Below are 17,602 nucleotides of genomic sequence, written 5' to 3'. Positions count from 1 at the left end.
ATGCCACTGTGCTAAAAAAGAAACTTACTCAAGTCACTGCGCAAGACAACAGTTTTTTTACAGGAAATATAGATAATTTATTCTAGTATTTCGGCAAACTGGTGGTTATTCAGAATTGTGAAAATGTGGGAGCACTAACACCAGCTTAAATTTTCTATAATAAATAAGAATAAAATGTTCTACATAGGCCAGTCTTGATGTAAGTTTGCCACAGTCCACACGGTAAATCAATCTTTGATTGTTGAGACCAAGAGGATCGTCGACACATTCCCAACACATTGTACATATTCTGGAGAAGACGGTACTCTTCTGCTGCAATGTATTGCCAGAGCCCCAGTGAACGCAGTGTGACATAATTTGCTGCAGGACATTTCAAATAGAACACCTTTATGGCTTCCAAGGGTATAGAAAATGAAGAGCAATTGTAGTCACATCTCTGAGCTCCTCAAATACAGAACTTGTGTTTGCATGGCAACATATACTGCTGACGTGGAAGATAACTTTTGGGCAGCGTTTTCTCATACCGCATTAGTCAGACAAAACTTTAAGGTTACAGTAAAGAGGAAAATAATTATTTGAGCTGCATTGCTAAATTAATCTCCCGCAACACCAAAAGAAAAAACTGCAGTTACCAAAAGAGAAGGCGTAATACGTCTGAAAAGATGCAAGAATGAAATAAAGGTGGTCAAACCACCGTCATTTTCCCGCACCTGCTCTCCGTCTGCTATGGCCTAGTAAATTAGTTTTTCTTTGCAAATATTGAGCCTAGTGTATTATAAAAGAGCCAAAAACTGAATTTAGCAATTTTTAAGCAAGTTTACTGAGCCCGAACAGCCAAAACAAGATAAAATACTCGGGAATGCATGATGTCCCACTGACGTACCGGCGGTGAAGTTTCGGCGCAAAAATCGGCATGAACGAAGCTTTCACCTGCGCATAGACTTCAAATAATTAACCTTCCCCTCACAAAATTAGCTCAAAAACAAACAGTACTTTATGCATCTGAACTGGTTTAGTGCTTATCTTTTATAATAATAATAATAATAATAGTAATAATAATAATAATCAGCCTGGTTACGCCCACTGCAGGGCAAAGGCCTCTCCCATACTTCTCCAATTACCCCGGCCATGTGCTCATTGTGGCCATCTTGTCCCTGCAAACTTCTTAATCTAATCCGTACACCTAACTTTCTGCCGTTCCCGACTACGCTTCCATTCTCTTGGAATTCAGTCCGTAATCCTTGATGACCACCGGTTATCTTCCCTCCTCATTACATGTCCTGCCCCCCCCCCCCATTTCTTTTTCTTGATTTCAACTAAGATGTCATTAACTCTCGTTTGTTCCCTCACCCAATCTGCTCTTTTCTTATCCCTTAACGTTACCCCCATCATTCTTCTTTCTATAGCTCGTTGTGTCGTCCTAAACTTGAGTAGAACCCTTTTCGTAAGCCTCCAGGTTTCTACCCCATAGGTGAGTACTGGTAAGACACAGCCATTATACACTTTTCTCTTGAGGGATAATGGCAACCTGCTGTTAATGATCTGAGAATGCCTGCCAAAGGCACCCCAGCCCATTCTTATTCTTCTGATTATTTCAGTCTCATGATCCACATCCGCGGACACTACTTGCCCTAAGTAGATGTATTCCCTTACCATTTGCAGTGCCTCGCTGCCTATTCTACACTGCTGTTCCCTTCCGAGACTGTTAAACATTACTTTAGTATTCTGCAGAATAATGTTTAGAGCCACCCTTCGCTTTGCCTGTCCAGGTCAGTGAGCATGCATTGAAATTGGTCCCCTGAGTAACTAAGCAACGAAGCAACTAAGCATCAGCGAATCACAAGTTCCTAAGGTATTCTTCACTGACTCTTATCGCCAATTCTTCCCAAGCCAAGTCTCTGAATATCCCTTGTAAACACGCTGTGAATAGCATTGGAGAGATCGTATCTCCCTGCCTGACGTCTTTCTTTATTGGTATTTCGTTGCTTTCTTTATGCATGACTACGGTGGCTGTGGAGCCGCTATAGATATCTTTCAGTATTTTTACATACGGCTCATCTACACCCTGATTTGGTAATGCCTGCGTGACGGCTGAGGTTTCGACTGAATCAAACGCTTTCTCGTAATCAATGAAACCTGTATATAAGGAATGGTTATGTTCCGCACATTTCTCTATCACCTGATTGATAGTGTGAACATGGTCTATTGTTGAGTAGCCTTTACGAAATCCTGCCTGGTCCTTTGGTTGACAAAAGTCTAAGGTGTTCCGTCTTTTTAGTGTTCTTTAAAAGCCGAAGGCGTAAGCTTATTCAGTGAGATGTGTGTCCCGAGTCATTTAGTAGAGATTCAAACAACTTTGGCCTCGCGTAAAGTGCCTTTGTATGCTATACAACATGAGACTGAATAACAGGAGTAACTGTAAAGGGAGAAATGAACGGGATGCCCCTAGCGTGAAGCAACTGCACAAGCTTACCAGAAGGTGGCTTCATGGCCTAAATGAGAGAATAAAAACAAATTGAAGCTTTGAGTACGGCTCATATTATGGTACTACCTCAAAATATTAACTGTACTTATCCCAAAAGCTTGCTAATGATATACCCCTTCATTTGCAATAATGGTGTCTATACCAAAGGCGTTAAAGCTAAACGGTAGGGTAGCCACACACATTTTAACCGTCAAATTAATATGCGTTATGGTCTTTGTTTGCTGCTTTATTACTATGTAGCTTTCGACATAGCACTCTACGCTATAATTATTGTAGGACAGCACATGTTCAGCATGGCGTGCCTAAACCACTTTTGTTAGCTAAAAAATATTGTTTCTGGCATTCTTTCGGGTAGCAGCCTATGCACTATTCACAAAAAAAAACTTGTTTTCCTGAGCATGTCCTAGACAGCTGCATATGTGAAATTGACGATTTTAATATACCCAATGCAGTGCAAGGCTTCGAGGATACCACTAACTATTGAAAGGCACATCAGCCAAGTCCACCAGTCAACACCCTAACCAAGCATGTAGAAGTTGTGCCTTATAGCAAGTTTACAGAATAATAAGGAGTAGAAGGTGAGAGAGATGGTTCCCATTACAAGAGGAGCAATAGCATACTTCAAGCTGTATCCCGTGTCATATGCAGAGAGGAATAGCATACCCAGCTTTCGGTTACACTCTCACCTGTTGCCACTGCACCAGGCGGATTGACATGCATAACTAGCAGTTTGGGTTACCACGTCATCAAAACCTGCAATTTATTTGACATCAGAGAGCTTCAAGCCTGATGCTACGTAGGGATACATTATGAACTCGTTACATTTAAATGTTATACTTCATGGTTTGTTTCGCACCTTAGAAATTTATTTATTTATTTATTTATTTATTTATTTATTTATTTATTTATTTATAGGCATAAGTTCGAGTATTTTGTGAGGGGGTAGAAAGCACATTCTGAACCTAACCAGGAACCCACAATAAAACAATTCACACAAAAGAAAAGCAAAACACATACTCTCTCACACTATGATTACTCATTTGGCAGCTAGCTTATAAAAATAAAGCGATAAGGACCGTTTCCATGAGAGTAGTGCTTGAGAAGATTGAGTGTTGAGGCTTCGAAAACTTTGTAGCGACCTTTCGCTGCTTTTTGTTCCGACGTCTCTTTAGGAGCGGGAATGCAATAAACCGAGCCAAAACAAGCGAAAGAAAGTGTAATACATCATTTGTGACTACTTAGAGAAATACAACTACGAACACAGAATCTGTGCAGGCAGGTACGTTAGAAATAACGTTTCCTAGAAAGCGCAATTATACAGGGAACCAATGCCCTTCTGCTTTTGTCGGGCCACTCGTAACATAACATAAAAGGATATGTGCGCCTCAGAACACAGTTTCTAAAACAAATATGTCACTATACAGTCAGTAAGAAGAGTATCATGCATATCTACTCAAGCTCCCCATTATATTTAACTCAGAGAAGGCTACTTAGGTATATTGATTAAACTGAAGGTAGGTCAGATTTCAAAATGTAGGATTCAAATAGTATTGAAATGCTATATTGAAACTGGAAATTATGAATATGGCATCGAAAGCAAAAGTGTTGTACATTATGCCAAGCCTGCCAGACTGTGAACTTCATATTGTGCTAAATTTCTAGACATGAAATCCTGTGTTGGAAAGACAGCCCGCATTTTCGTAAGGATTGCTCTCACCACCTACATTGTTAAATACACACATTATTAACCATTGTTTACCTTGAAACGCAGCAGACAGGCAGCACACTTATAACAACAGATACTGATAGCATTGTTTTAGATCAGTGAGTTTTAACAGTGCTTTTGCTGCTGGCAATATAGCCTGCTTCAGCAATTTAGCCTAACAAACTCGTCTAAAGCAAGTGCCCCTCTGGTATATTTGTTAGGGATCTTGCATTTTTAATAAGAAAGCAGTACAAATGCAATAACAATTAATTTTTACAAGCATCTTCGTGATTTCATGCCATCCCATTTCTCAGAAGTTTTAAAATATCTTCACCAATAAAATTTCCTTCTCGTAACTTAACGCAATGTTAGTAAAATTGCAGAATGAGCCCACATTTGTAAATTCCACTAAAGATTCAGAGGTCAGTTGGGAGGTACGAATTAGACCAACAGAACCTAGAACTCATAATTGACACTCACCGTTTTCTAAACACCGTGTTAAAACAAGCAGACCAGATGCTTCGCGTGCAGTTCAGGCTGCATTAGCGCCGCAGGCTCCTATGTGGCGTAGCGATGCCTCCGTCTCACGAAATTGTGATATCCGCAAAGAATAAAAAATGTCAGTTGATTGCAATCACTGCTGAAACTACAAATTTGTGATTTACCAACATCGCGTTATATTGTGAAACGTCCTCATGCAGCCCGCTACATAAAGTTGCATCTGGTTGTACAAATATCTCATTCTGACATCCCAGGTGGTTATTTAACGTGTCAAATACAAGAAAACACCCAGAACATTCAATATAGTAAGTACTTATTATCTCGAAAACAAGCTATAAACAGGAAACTTTGCACACAAGCAAAAATCTGCTCATCAGTCAGCCAGAGCTATTCACGTTAGCTGTGGATACAACGCAACAGCGTACTTCTAGAAATGCCTATAAGATTTCTTGCTGAGAAATTATGTACAGAAGTAGTGGCATTCGCTGCTGGAATTTTCGTGCCCGTAAAGACAAAACAATCCCCGGCGATTGCATACTTCATAACAGAAAACAAATAAATACTATATGAAGCTTTTCGCATCATCTATACCATTCAGGGTAATCTTCATAAAACTTAGGGCTAAATTTATACTACGACATCAATATTGAACATGAGGAAAGCACTATTATAATTTTTGTCGCTGTGCTAATCTTCTTGTGCTCCGCATAACAATGCACACAACACGAACCATAAGGATGCGCCAAGCGTCGGACTTACCTTTCGAGGCGTACTCGGCAAACACTCCTTGCTTGGTCCCGATGCATCGACTGCACCAACGGCTTTACCGGCATAAAAGTGGTTGGATTGCGAATAAACTACAGCATGTGATGGCACAACTTTCAACGAAATTCTTGTGTGCACTGTGATCCGATGCGAGGGCGGTGACACTACGAGAGGCTTCTCCTGATCCGGGGACAAAGAAAGCGCGAATCGGCAGAACTACGCTGATCAACAACGGCGCACCGCACGGAAGATGCAGAAATCTAATAGCGTTGCACACGCACAGGGGCTTAGTGATCGTTAATACACGGAAAAAGCATATCTTCGTTCAGCACAGCGAAAATATGGTTAAACTTTCAAGTCGGCCGTCCACAATACAGCGCTCAAGGACTGACAGCCGAAGACTGCAAAATGAAGTCATCTCGTTATGGCTGCTGTGTTGACAGATAAACGTCATGGCTGCCATGTTGGTTATATTGTCGTCTCTGGTTCCGGTCATCGTGATCACATGGATGGTGGCTGCGTACTATTTCCATGTTATGCACGTTATGCGGCGCGTTCCATCAACGTTGCTTTCAACAGCGAGGACAGCTACCTCCGGAGCAGCCGTATCAACCGTTCAAAGCGATGGAATCGGTTTGAACTTCGCAGCACATTGTCGTTTGGTTTGTCAGTGCTCGTGTTTTTCAACGGCGTAATCGACGATGAATTTTGTGTCGAGTGCTGTCATCGACACTCTTTGTTCCCGCTTGTTGCGTACCGTTCTACGGATGTGGTCTGTTCATGATTAGTGCCGTCTCTGAACCACATGCTGCTTCCACGCTGGGTCGATTTGCTTTCTTGCGAACGCACAACAAAGTCCCTACTGTTCGTCGCGCGTGCTTTATGTTGGCGTTTTTCAGCGGCGTAATCGACGATGAATTTCTTGTCGAGCGGTGTCGTCGACACTCATTGTTCCGGCTTGTTCTGTGCCGTTCTGCGTTTTAGGTCTGTTCATGATTAGTGCCGTCTCTGCATCGGAAACTACTTCCACGCTGGCACCATTTGCTTTCTTTGCGAACGCATAAGAAAGTGCATACTGTCTGCCGCTGGTGTTTTATGTTCGTGTTTTTCAGCGCCGTAATCAAAGAGGAAATTCGTGTCGAGTGGTGTCATCGACACTGTTTGTTACGGCTTTTTGTGAGCCGTTCTGTGGATGTGGTCCGTTCATGATTAATGTCGTCTATGCATCGGACGCTGTTTCCATGCTGGCTCGATTTGCTTTCTTGCGAACGCATAAGAAAGACCGTACTGCCCATGTCGAGTGTTCTATGTTCTTGTTTTTCAGCGGCGTAATGAAACGGGAAATTTGTGTCGACCTGTGTCATAGACACCCTTTTTCCCGGCTTGTTGTGTGCCGTTGTGTGGATGTGGTATGTTCATGATTAGTGCCGTCTCTGAATCGGACACTGCTTCCATGCTTGCTCGATTTGCTTTCTTGCGAACGCGTAAGAAATTCCCTACTGTTTGCCGCGAGTGATCTATGTCGGTGTTTTTCAGCGGCGTAATCGCCGATTAATTTCGTGTCGAGTGGTGTAATCGACACTCTTTGTTTCGTCTTCTTGTATGCCGTTCAGGGGATGTGGTCCGTTCATGATTAGTGCCGTCTCTGCATCGGACTCTGCTTCCAGGCTAGCTAGATTTGCTTTCTTGCGAACGCATAAGAAAGTCGCCCCAAAATATCGCGAGTACTTTGTGTTCGTGTTTTTCACCGGCGTAATTGACGATGAATTTCGTGACGAGTGCTGTCATCGACACTCCTTCTTCCCGGTTGTTGCGTACCGTTCTGCGGATGTGGTCAGTTCATGATTATTGTCGTCTCTTAATCGGACGCTGCTACCACGCTCGGTCGATTTGCTTTCTTGCGAACGCATAAGACCGTACTGCCTGTGTCGAGTGTTTTATGTTCGTGTTCTTGGGCGACGTAATCGACAAGGGATTTCGTGTCGAGTGGTGTCATCTGCACTCTTTGTGCCGGCTTTCTGTGTACCATTCTGCGTATGGATGGATGGATGGATAAAACTTTATTGAATCTATTTGAATGTGGTTGGGCTCCTAGACGTCCGGGAGCCCCCTGGCCGACATCTCTAGGCAAGCGCGGTCCACCAGCCAGAGCTGGTCATCCGAGCAAGTGGCCCGAAGAGCGGCCTCCCACGAGGAAAAGGAAGGGTTGGGAATAGGCTCTACCGCCATGGGCGTGGGGCAGCTCCACAGACAGTGGAAAAGATCTGCCCGGGGCGCTCGGCAGGTGGTACATTGTGGATTATGGAGACCAGGGTGAAATAAATGTGCCAGATAGGGAGAAATAAATGCTTTGGTCTGGATCTGGCGCCAGATTGAACTCTGATGAGCGGTAAGGGAATGGTGAGGGGGAGGTAAATCTCGTCTGCCATCCCTGTAATACGTGGTAATCTGGTGGTAGGTGCAGATCCCCTCTCCTGGCTTTTCCATGGGGTTGGGTGAGTGGTCGTCCAGGGTCCGGAGGGAAAGACCTCGGACATGCGCATTAACGCGCTCGTTCCCGGGGACACGCTCATGCCCAGGTACCCACGTGATAGTCACCTGGTGGGGAAGCGAAGGAATGTTTTGCAAAATGTGTGTGACTGTCTTAGGTGCTACGCCTTGAAGGAAGTAACGGTATGCACTTTGGGAATCGGTGCAGATTTCTGTAATGGCAGAATCCCCAGCCGCATGCGCCATTGCTAGGGCTAATGCGACCCCCTCAGCCACATCGGTGCGCGCTGTTTTAATCGAGGCAGAGATGTTAATGCGTCCGTCCTCCGTCATGGCAGCGGCCGTGGCCGTTCCTCTGAGCGGACCGACCGCGGCGTCGACATAAAGGACGTCTTCGCGATCTTGGTAACGTCGGGTGTAGTAATCAGCCCGCGCCTTACGTCGACCCGGATAGCGGTGCGAATTCATGTTTCGTGGCAACGGTTTGAGTTGCATGTTAGCTGTGAGTCTTACAGGAATGGGGAACCACGGCTCTTCCATCGGGATCGTGCCGCTTGGCTCACACCCCAGAGTTCGGAGTAGGTTTCGCCCAGTGGATGTTCGGGTGAGGCGTAGAAGCTGATTACTCCTCTGTGCCTCTATGATTTCCTGGACGGTATTATAGAGACCAGTCTGTAGGAGGCGGGTAGTGCTAGCGCGCATCGGCAGCCTCAGTGCGGTCTTAACCGCCCGTCTGATTAGACGATTAGCCTGATCCATTTGTTTCTGAGTGAGGTGGTGATACGGGAGGTGGTAGGCAAGGCGGCTGACCACTAAAGCTTCAATCATTTGCATGGTGTCCTTTTCAGACAGGCCGTGATTGCGTGACGCAATCCGGCGAACCAGTCCTGAGATTTGTTTTATTTGTTTATCGAGGAGGTTCAGTGTAAAACCCGCATCTAGGTTAGATTGGATGTGAAGACCAAGGATCCTGATTCTATGTACCTTAGGCACTTGTTGACCGTGTATGAACAGATGTATGCCTGGGTCGCCTTTGTGGGGTTTAATAGTGAGCAATTCGGACTTTTCTGGCGAGCAGAAGAGCCCCATTATGCGAACATGCCGTTCGATAACGTTGATAGCTGTTTGTAGGACATCTTGGGCCTCCCCAATAGAGCCTTGTGACACCCATAGAGTCATATCATCAGCATACAAAGCGTGGTGCAATTTAGTGATACCTGCGAGCTCTCTGGCGAGTGGGGCCATGGCTACGTTAAATAATAGTGGTGATAGGACTGCTCCCTGGGGTGTGCCCCTGTTTGGAAGGGCAAAGGCGGCCGATGTGAGTGGACCTAATCTAATCTCAGCGGTACGATTTTCCAAAAAAGCTTTGACATAGTGCCAGATCCTACGGCCGCAACCTGTGGTGGCAAGGGTCCTGAGGATATGGTCGTGTCCTACATTGTCAAAGGCCTTTTGTATGTCTAATGCTAGGATGGCTCTGGTGCGGGCTGTCCGTCGTTTGGGATTTAATAAGGTCTCTTTAATATGCAAGAGGACATCCTGCGCCGATAGGTTGGGGCGGAAGCCAAACTGAGTGTTGGGGAAGAAATGCTTAGCTTCTAAGTGCGGTTGTAGTCGCCGGACAATCACATGCTCAAAAAGTTTGCCTACACAACTCGTGAGAGAGATAGGTCGTAAATTCTGAAGCAGTAACGATTTATTCTGTTTCGGAATAAGATTAATCTGGGCGTGTTTCCAATCGCCAGGCAGTGTGCCCTTTCGCCAGTGTTCGTTAAAGAGATCCGTGAGCTCCTGCAAAGATATGTCATCTAAATTTCGGAGGACTTTGTACGTTATCCGGTCGGGCCCTGGTGCAGTGTCCCTGGTAATATAGCCAAGGGCCTGTTTCACCTCCGGCAGTGTGACATCTGAATCCAGGTTTTCGTCTGGATCAGGGGGTGTTAAAGGGGCTGCGTTCGGATGGGTAGGTATGGGCTGTGGAATATACAGATTTTTGATGTGTGCCATAATATCAGTGCCCTTTTGCTCCTCTAAGTAAATCAGCTTTTGAGTAGTAGTGTCCGCATGAGTTTTGGTGGAAGTGGGATCGAGAAGAGCCCTCAGGAGGTTCCAAGTGCGTTTTGTGCCCAGCGTTCCTTTCAGTGTGCCGCAAAAGTTGGCCCAGTTTGTTTGAGCAAGCTGGGTGGCATATTGTGCAGCCTCCTCCGTGACTGCAGCGATACGAAGGCGAAGTTTGCGGTTTAATCTCTGGCGCTTCCATCGTTTCTGCGTATGTGGTCTGTTCATGATCAGTGCCCTCTCTGCATGGGACGCTGCTTCCACGCGGGCCCTGTTTGCTTTCTTGCGAACGCATAAGAAAGTCCGCACTGTCTGTCGCGACTGTTTAGGTTTGTGTTCTTCAGCGGGTAATCGACGATGAATTTCGTGTCGAGTGGTGTCATCGACACTCTTTGTTCCGACTTGTTGTGTGCCGTTCTGCCGAAGTGGTCTGTTCCTGTTTAGTGCCGTCTTCACGTCTCAGTTTTATCGACCGTATAAACTTGTAAACATAGTCATACTAACTAAAATAACAAGCATGATGTCACACAGGCAAAAGCAAACATGAACACATCTCACTTGATGACCGCGGAAACTCGGTGTCAGAACGCTGGAGTGAGTAGCGCGGCAGCAGCAGCGAGCAAATTTGACCTTCGTGCTGCGTCTCGCATCAACGCGAACGAAGCCGCGAAAACACAGCGCGCGGCCAGTCTCTGTCCCAGTCGCAGATAACTTGCAAGATACACAGCGGCCCGGGCAGCCAGTGTGGCTGTATCTGAGAAGATGCGCCGTTGCACACAGTACACTCGTACGTATTACCTGCAGGGCGGCCGTGTCTGAGAAGATACGCCGTTGCATAGAGTACACTCGTCGTATTACTTGCAGGGCTGCCGTATCTCAGAAGATACGCCGTTGCACAGAGTACACTCGTCGTATTACCTGTAGGGAGGCCGTATCTGAGAAGATAGGCGCCGTTGCACAGAGTACACTCGTCGTATTACCTGCAGGGCTGCCGTATCTGAGAAGATACGCCGTTGCACAGAGTACACTCGTCGTATTACCTGTAGGGAGGCCGTATCTGAGAAGATAGGCGCCGTTGCACAGAGTACACTCGTCGTATTACCTGCAGGGCTGCCGTATCTGAGAAGATACGCCGTTGCACAGAGTACACTCGTCGTATTACCTGCAGGGAGGCCGTATCTGAGAAGATAGGCACCGCTGCACAGAGTACACTCGTCGTATTACCTGCAGGGAGGCCGTATCTGAGAAGACAGGTGCCGCTGCACAGAGTACACTCGTCGTATTACCTGCAGGGAGGCCGTATCTGAGAAGATAGGCGCCGTTGCACAGAGTACACTCGTCGTATTACCTGTAGGGAGGCCGTATCTGAGAAGATAGGCGCCGTTGCACAGAGTACACTCGTCGTATTACCTGTAGGGAGGCCGTATCTGAGAAGATAGGCGCCGTTGCACAGAGTACACTCGTCGTATTACCTGCAGGGAGGCCGTATCTGAGAAGATAGGCACCGCTGCACAGAGTACACTCGTCGTATTACCTGCAGGGAGGCCGTATCTGTAAAGGTAGGCGCCGTTGCACAGAGTACACTCGTCGTATTACCTACAGGGAGGCCGTATCTGAGAAGACAGGTGCCGCTGCACAGAGTACACTCGTCGTATTACCTGCAGGGAGGCCGTATCTGAGAAGATAGGCGCCGTTGCACAGAGTACACTCGTCGTATTACCTGCAGGGAGGCCGTATCTGAGAAGATAGGCGCCGTTGCACAGAGTACACTCGTCGTATTACCTACAGGGAGGCCGTATCTGAGAAGACAGGTGCCGCTGCACAGAGTACACTCGTCGTATTACCTGCAGGGAGGCCGTATCTGAGAAGATAGGCGCCGTTGCACAGAGTACACTCGTCGTATTACCTGCAGGGAGGCCGTATCTGAGAAGATAGGCACCGCTGCACAGAGTACACTCGTCGTATTACCTGCAGGGAGGCCGTATCTGAGAAGATAGGCGCCGTTGCACAGAGTACACTCGTCGTATTACCTGTAGGGAGGCCGTATCTGAGAAGATAGGCGCCGTTGCACAGAGTACACTCGTCGTATTACCTGTAGGGAGGCCGTATCTGAGAAGATAGGCGCCGTTGCACAGAGTACACTCGTCGTATTACCTGTAGGGAGGCCGTATCTGAGAAGATAGGCGCCGTTGCACAGAGTACACTCGTCGTATTACCTGCAGGGAGGCCGTATCTGAGAAGACAGGTGCCGCTGCACAGAGTACACTCGTCGTATTACCTGCAGGGAGGCCGTATCTGAGAAGACAGGTGCCGCTGCACAGAGTACACTCGTCGTATTACCTGCAGGGCCCATGTTTCCGAGCACTTGCAAGGGCGGCTGTATGCACGCTTCCACTCTGTTTATGAATACAGTGGCTTCAAGTTGTATGCCCTGTCCTATCTTGAATTCCAATGGCAGATATCGAGCGCTTGGCCGGATCGCTAACGGAGCGCGTCGTTCCGACTGAGATCGCTTTTGTGAAGTCTTCGAATGGAATGCGTGCGCTCCAGTGGGGGCACTTAATACAGGAAAATCAAGCGTGAGGGCGCCAGGCTAGAGGTGGATCGAGCAGGCCTCATAATCATCACCACCATCATCTGGATCATCCCGACATTCCGTGCGTTCGTTTTTCTTTCATGTCGGAAGAATCGCCGCTAGACTTGGGAACTTATAGTGTCTGAGTCGGAGCTGTCACTATCCAGGAGCAGCAACAAAACGCACGGAGCGAGGTAGCGTCCATGTTTTCCATGTAGTCCATAGCTGCCCGCGACCGGCAACAGGTGACTGTGACCGAAAGCAGAGGCGGGTGAAGAAAATACGTCACGCGGACTTCCGGTCAAATCTGCCGATTTCGGCGGAGCAAATATTTTTGCTCCACAGAGCGATCCGGAATCGGTGGTTGCTCCCAATCAGCCATTGGAACATGTGACTCGCGCTCTCATTCTGCCTTTGGAATAGGAGTGCTCCATACAGAGCAGGAAAACTTGATCTGTATCTACGATTGGAATTTAACATTAAACTTGCGGAGTCGCCCCTTGAGTAGTTCAGGTAATGAATGCTTACATAACGACGTAAAGGTTCCATATCAGAAAATAAAACCACTGAAGAGAGAACAGTTCTTCTGATTTAGGTGTTTGAAAAAAAATACATTTAGAACTCAGGTACCCACCGTTGTACCTGAGTTCGCTTTCACTTGCAGCATCTCGTAGCTCATGGCAGCGCCTGTGAAACGCAATTCCGCGAAACACATGTCGAGGACCTTTGTTCAAGCTTCGGGCGTTGCTGCCGGCAGGAAATCGTGCTTGGTTTTGGCATGCTCATACATTTCTCTAATTCCTTCAAAATTTCTTGCACCGTCAACTTCGCTATATCCATAGCAAGGTTTATTTCCACTGCAGCCTTTCGCGTATCGAACAGATGCCGAAGGCGTTTGACTTTTGAATTTGCATATTTCTTTTTCAGCTGAGCGGAAAGATCTGTCCGTTTACACTTAACAGCAGTCATCCTCTCCTCTGAACTTACCAGTGTCCAGCCTTGCCCTTTATGCGCAGCGAATATTGTCCCGTGTTCGTAGTAGCGGCGAGCACGTTCGTCGGTCGTCGATAATCTGATGCTTGGCGAAGCCTGTCGAAACATTTACCTTCGAAGGTTCTAGCGTTGTGATATACTGGTTGTGTCAGCATATTTCGCCTGTTTAAACGTACATTGTGCCTTGTGTAACCCCAAATGATGTCCTATTTTTCTTTAAGCTATGGAGGTGCTGTCAACACGCCACCGAGCTTTAGGGATGCTGGTCGCGAGCGGTGGATGGACTACCGGCCTTGTCACCCTGACTGGCATAGCCTGGCTCATAAGGGACTGGCAGCACCTGCAGATCGTCATATCACTCGTCTATTTGGGCAACTTCTTCATCTGGCTGTGAGACCTTCTTCTCTCTTGCACGAGATATTACCTTTACACACGCGTGCTATCAGTTCGTAGGTATCTATAAACCACACGGACTTTATGTTAGAAGAGCTTATGACATTCAAAGAGCTCATCACATAGGAGTCGCGCCGAAAACATTGCAAGGTGTTATATAAGAAAGTGGGCAACCTCACGGCGGGTAGCAAACAAGAGCTTTACATAAAACTCTGCGCACCACTGCCACTGGTGCTCCAACTCTTGCCCCCGCGACAATGTGTACTTGGAAGGCGTACATCGTAGGCTCAGTGCTACGCGCAATATTGGCATAGGAGCAACTTCTTCAAGGTGTCGCGCTCCTGAGATATCCTGAGAATGAAGGCATCTGCACATGTATTTTGGGGGCCACGAAAGGCATAATATTGTAACAATCGAAACTATAATGTCACATCGTGGAGACAAAGCCGCTGCTCAGTAGGTGGCGGTGTACGCTGCGACAGCCTGTCGCAGTAAATGAGCCCAGTTCACCATAAAGAATCGTTGAAGTCTGCTGAACCCGCCGCGGTGGCCCAGTGTCTATGGCCTTGCGCTGATGATGTCGCGGGTTCAATCCCTGCCGCATTCTGATGAGGGCAGAATCGGAAAACGCTCGTGTACTTTGTAGAGCATGCAGGTTAAAGAACTCCAGGTGGTGAAAACATTATCGGGAGTCCCCCACTATGGCGTGCCTCATAATCAGATCGTGGTTTTGGCTCTCAAAACCCCAAATTTTGTTTGTTTTTATAATTTTTTACGGGAAGGGAGGATGAGGGAATTCAAGGAAAGGAATGAGTTCAACAAAGGTGATGTCGAGACAAAGTTCTGCTGCTCAGCACGGCGTCGGGGGTTTGGTTACAGGCCGCCATATCGTTGGGCCTGAAATGCGAAGGCCCTCATGCACTTAGACTTTGGTGTACGTTAGAGAAACGCACAGTATAAAAATTATTCAAGAGGCATTCACTGTGGCGTCCCTCAAAGCGCCAGTGTTACTGTGGGGCGTTCAGCTACAACATCTGATTTGAAACAACTATCAAGACACACAAGTTTAAAAAGTATGCGTGTCCATTTTTCAGATTTATGCCGGAGTCCCCGCTGTGGCTGCTAGCCACGAAGCACTATAAAAAAGCTGAGATAATTCTCAAACGGGCAATCACTAGGAACAAAGTGACCGACGTTGATGTCAACGCAATTATTAAATCTTACGAGGAGAAGATGGAGCGGGTGAGTAATATCTCTACTTTCAATCAGCCCGCAAGCCTTAATCTGCTGCTTGATGCCTCGCTCATCAAGTATTTCCAATTAGATCGAAATGAATATTAATAGAAATGAACAGGGATTCCAGATAAAAACATAGGTTCGACTGCGATCGCGCGTTTTCACCATTCGCCTAAGAAAGAAACTGAGAGAATAGGATTCCGAAATCTGCCGTGATTACTCAGTGGCTAGAGTCTTGGGCTGCGAAGCACGAGGTCGCGGGATCGAATCCAGGCTACGGCTGCGGTATTTAGGTGGGGGCGAAATGCGAAAGCACCCGTGTACTTAGATTTAGGTGTACCTTTGCGTGCAATCCCTGGTGGTCCAAATTATTCCGGAGCCCCCCACTACAGCGTGCCTCATAATCAAATTGTGATTTTCGCACGTAAATCCCCGTAATTAATTTTTAATGTCATTCTGAAATTGTTCATGAAAGAATTTTCGGATCAACAATGACCCTCCTATTTTCAGACCACGAAAAACAAGCCAAACTCTGTTATTGTGTTTTTCAGTGCCCTTTAAAGGAATTAAGTATTGTGTAGTTCACTATAGCTCCGATAATGGCTGCCCAAGTCAACAAGCGCTTCCTAACATGTCAGTGTGCGTTGTTAATTACTAAATGATGAGATCCGCATAATATAGGCCTTCGAAGGTTTGGCTATTGCAGGCATCAAAGTTAAACATTACTTATCAAGAAAATTCAAAAACACAATCGAGAGAGAAAGCGCTCAAGCAATAGTAACAGGAGTATAAAACGTATCAAAATATGTGCGAGAATCACTGATGCATAAATTTGTACGGCATGAATGGCATCAAAGGCAATTGATGCATTAGAAATGTCGTTATCTTGTGCGATTCCACGAATATTTGAAATAGATTATTCACAACCTTTATTTCTGCAAACACTTCGCGCAAACATAGTGGTTTCTACATATTATTTCATTTCTCATTCCTTTTGCAACCTTAGAAAAACAAGTGTAACTATCCTTCACTCTCTTACATTCAAGGATAAGTTCTGATATCTTGAAATAGCGGAATACAATTCGAAAGTTAAGCCAACTGCTCTTCGTACAACAGAAAATATGACACTGTTCTGAAAATTGGGTGAGAAAACAGTCAGCGGAACGAGCCGACACTTTTGTTATTTCAACACAATTTTTTGTGATAGGAAAATCCATCCGAACATTGGAACCGAAGTTTTCTTTTTTAGCGCAGGCCTTTTTTTTACATGACAGGATCATATCTGAGGCAAGGTAGAACATGTGCATTACCTATTTTCACGATGTTCTAAATTGCATAGTCAAATCATAAACCTTTCTATAGTTTCATATTTTTTATACAAGCGTTACGTAACTTTTTAGAAAAAGCAAAATACATTCAATTACCTGAGCAAGCTCATAATGCTAGCAAAATATGGCAAGCAAATTTTCAACAGTATAGGCCAAAAAATTATCTTTCTTAAAATAACATTTTAAAGTGTTAATGAGTTCCCAAAGCTATTTTTGTGCATACCTTCTTACACACTATAAAGTGCATTTAGTCTGTCCTACGTAACGGTATTTGTAATTTTGGTGGCAAAATTCAAATAATAGAAAAACGTCGCAAACTTGACGAGATTCGCGCGCTAATAAAACAAAAAGAATAATCTACGATTTCGGTCAAAGCTTCAGAGGACTAGTTTCTGGCATCGGTTATTTGTAAGATGCAAAAATGTGTTGCATGGTTTCTTTCAGTACAAAAGAAAACAATCAGTAGTAATACATACACTGCTGTCTTCGGCAGCCTGCATTAGAATGTTTGCGCTATGCAAACATGCAGTATAATTTTTGCTGACGTTTGTGCCAAGAAATAATAGGCAATGTCAAGTGCAACCTGGAAAACACCCCCCTCCCCCAGGTGCTTTCTGATAAGAAGTACAAAGGCGTGAATAGTTATAATTATGGTGGCTCATTAGATGTGCTCTTCTCCGGCTAAAAGGGATCTTCTGAAAGGGATTGCCAAAGACATATGCCAGTTCCTCATCGGGACAGACATTCTGGAGCCTGTAAGTGACGCCGTTCAGCACTGCCGTACATTTGGGGCCCTATAACGTGAAACTATTCCAATGTCTTTTTATTCCAATCTCCTGACGTCAAATTTGCGTAACTGTTGACGCAAGCATAGGGCGGCGAGTCGCCACAGGGTTGTCTGAACAGACCAATCAAACGCTCTCGTCGTTTATAGGAAGTCACTTTTGTTTGCTTTAGAAACGAATAACATTACTTACACTGAGCGGCTTGTCCTATATAATTAGGTGACAAGAGGCGAGGAGCACGCTCAAGTGGAGAGGGATTCGATGGGGCCGAGCCAGTGCACTGAA

General features: G+C 45.8%; 1 protein-coding gene across 5 annotated transcripts in view; it reads left to right on the top strand.

The window, feature by feature from the left end:
- LOC142566817 (organic cation transporter protein-like) overlaps nt 1-17,602 on the top strand; it is a 266,000-nt gene that overhangs the window by 135,787 nt on the left and 112,611 nt on the right. For all 5 annotated transcript variants that reach the window (XM_075677698.1, XM_075677699.1, XM_075677700.1 and 2 more), the window contains 2 exons: nt 13,797-13,965; nt 15,063-15,210. In XM_075677698.1, the coding sequence (XP_075533813.1) occupies nt 13,797-13,965; nt 15,063-15,210 (317 nt within the window). The remainder of the gene's footprint in view (nt 1-13,796; nt 13,966-15,062; nt 15,211-17,602) is intronic.

The sequence above is a fragment of the Dermacentor variabilis genome, unplaced genomic scaffold (genome assembly GCF_050947875.1).
Source record: "Dermacentor variabilis isolate Ectoservices unplaced genomic scaffold, ASM5094787v1 scaffold_13, whole genome shotgun sequence".
NCBI lineage: Eukaryota > Metazoa > Arthropoda > Arachnida > Ixodida > Ixodidae > Dermacentor > Dermacentor variabilis.
This window is presented reverse-complemented; position numbering and strand designations above follow the sequence as displayed.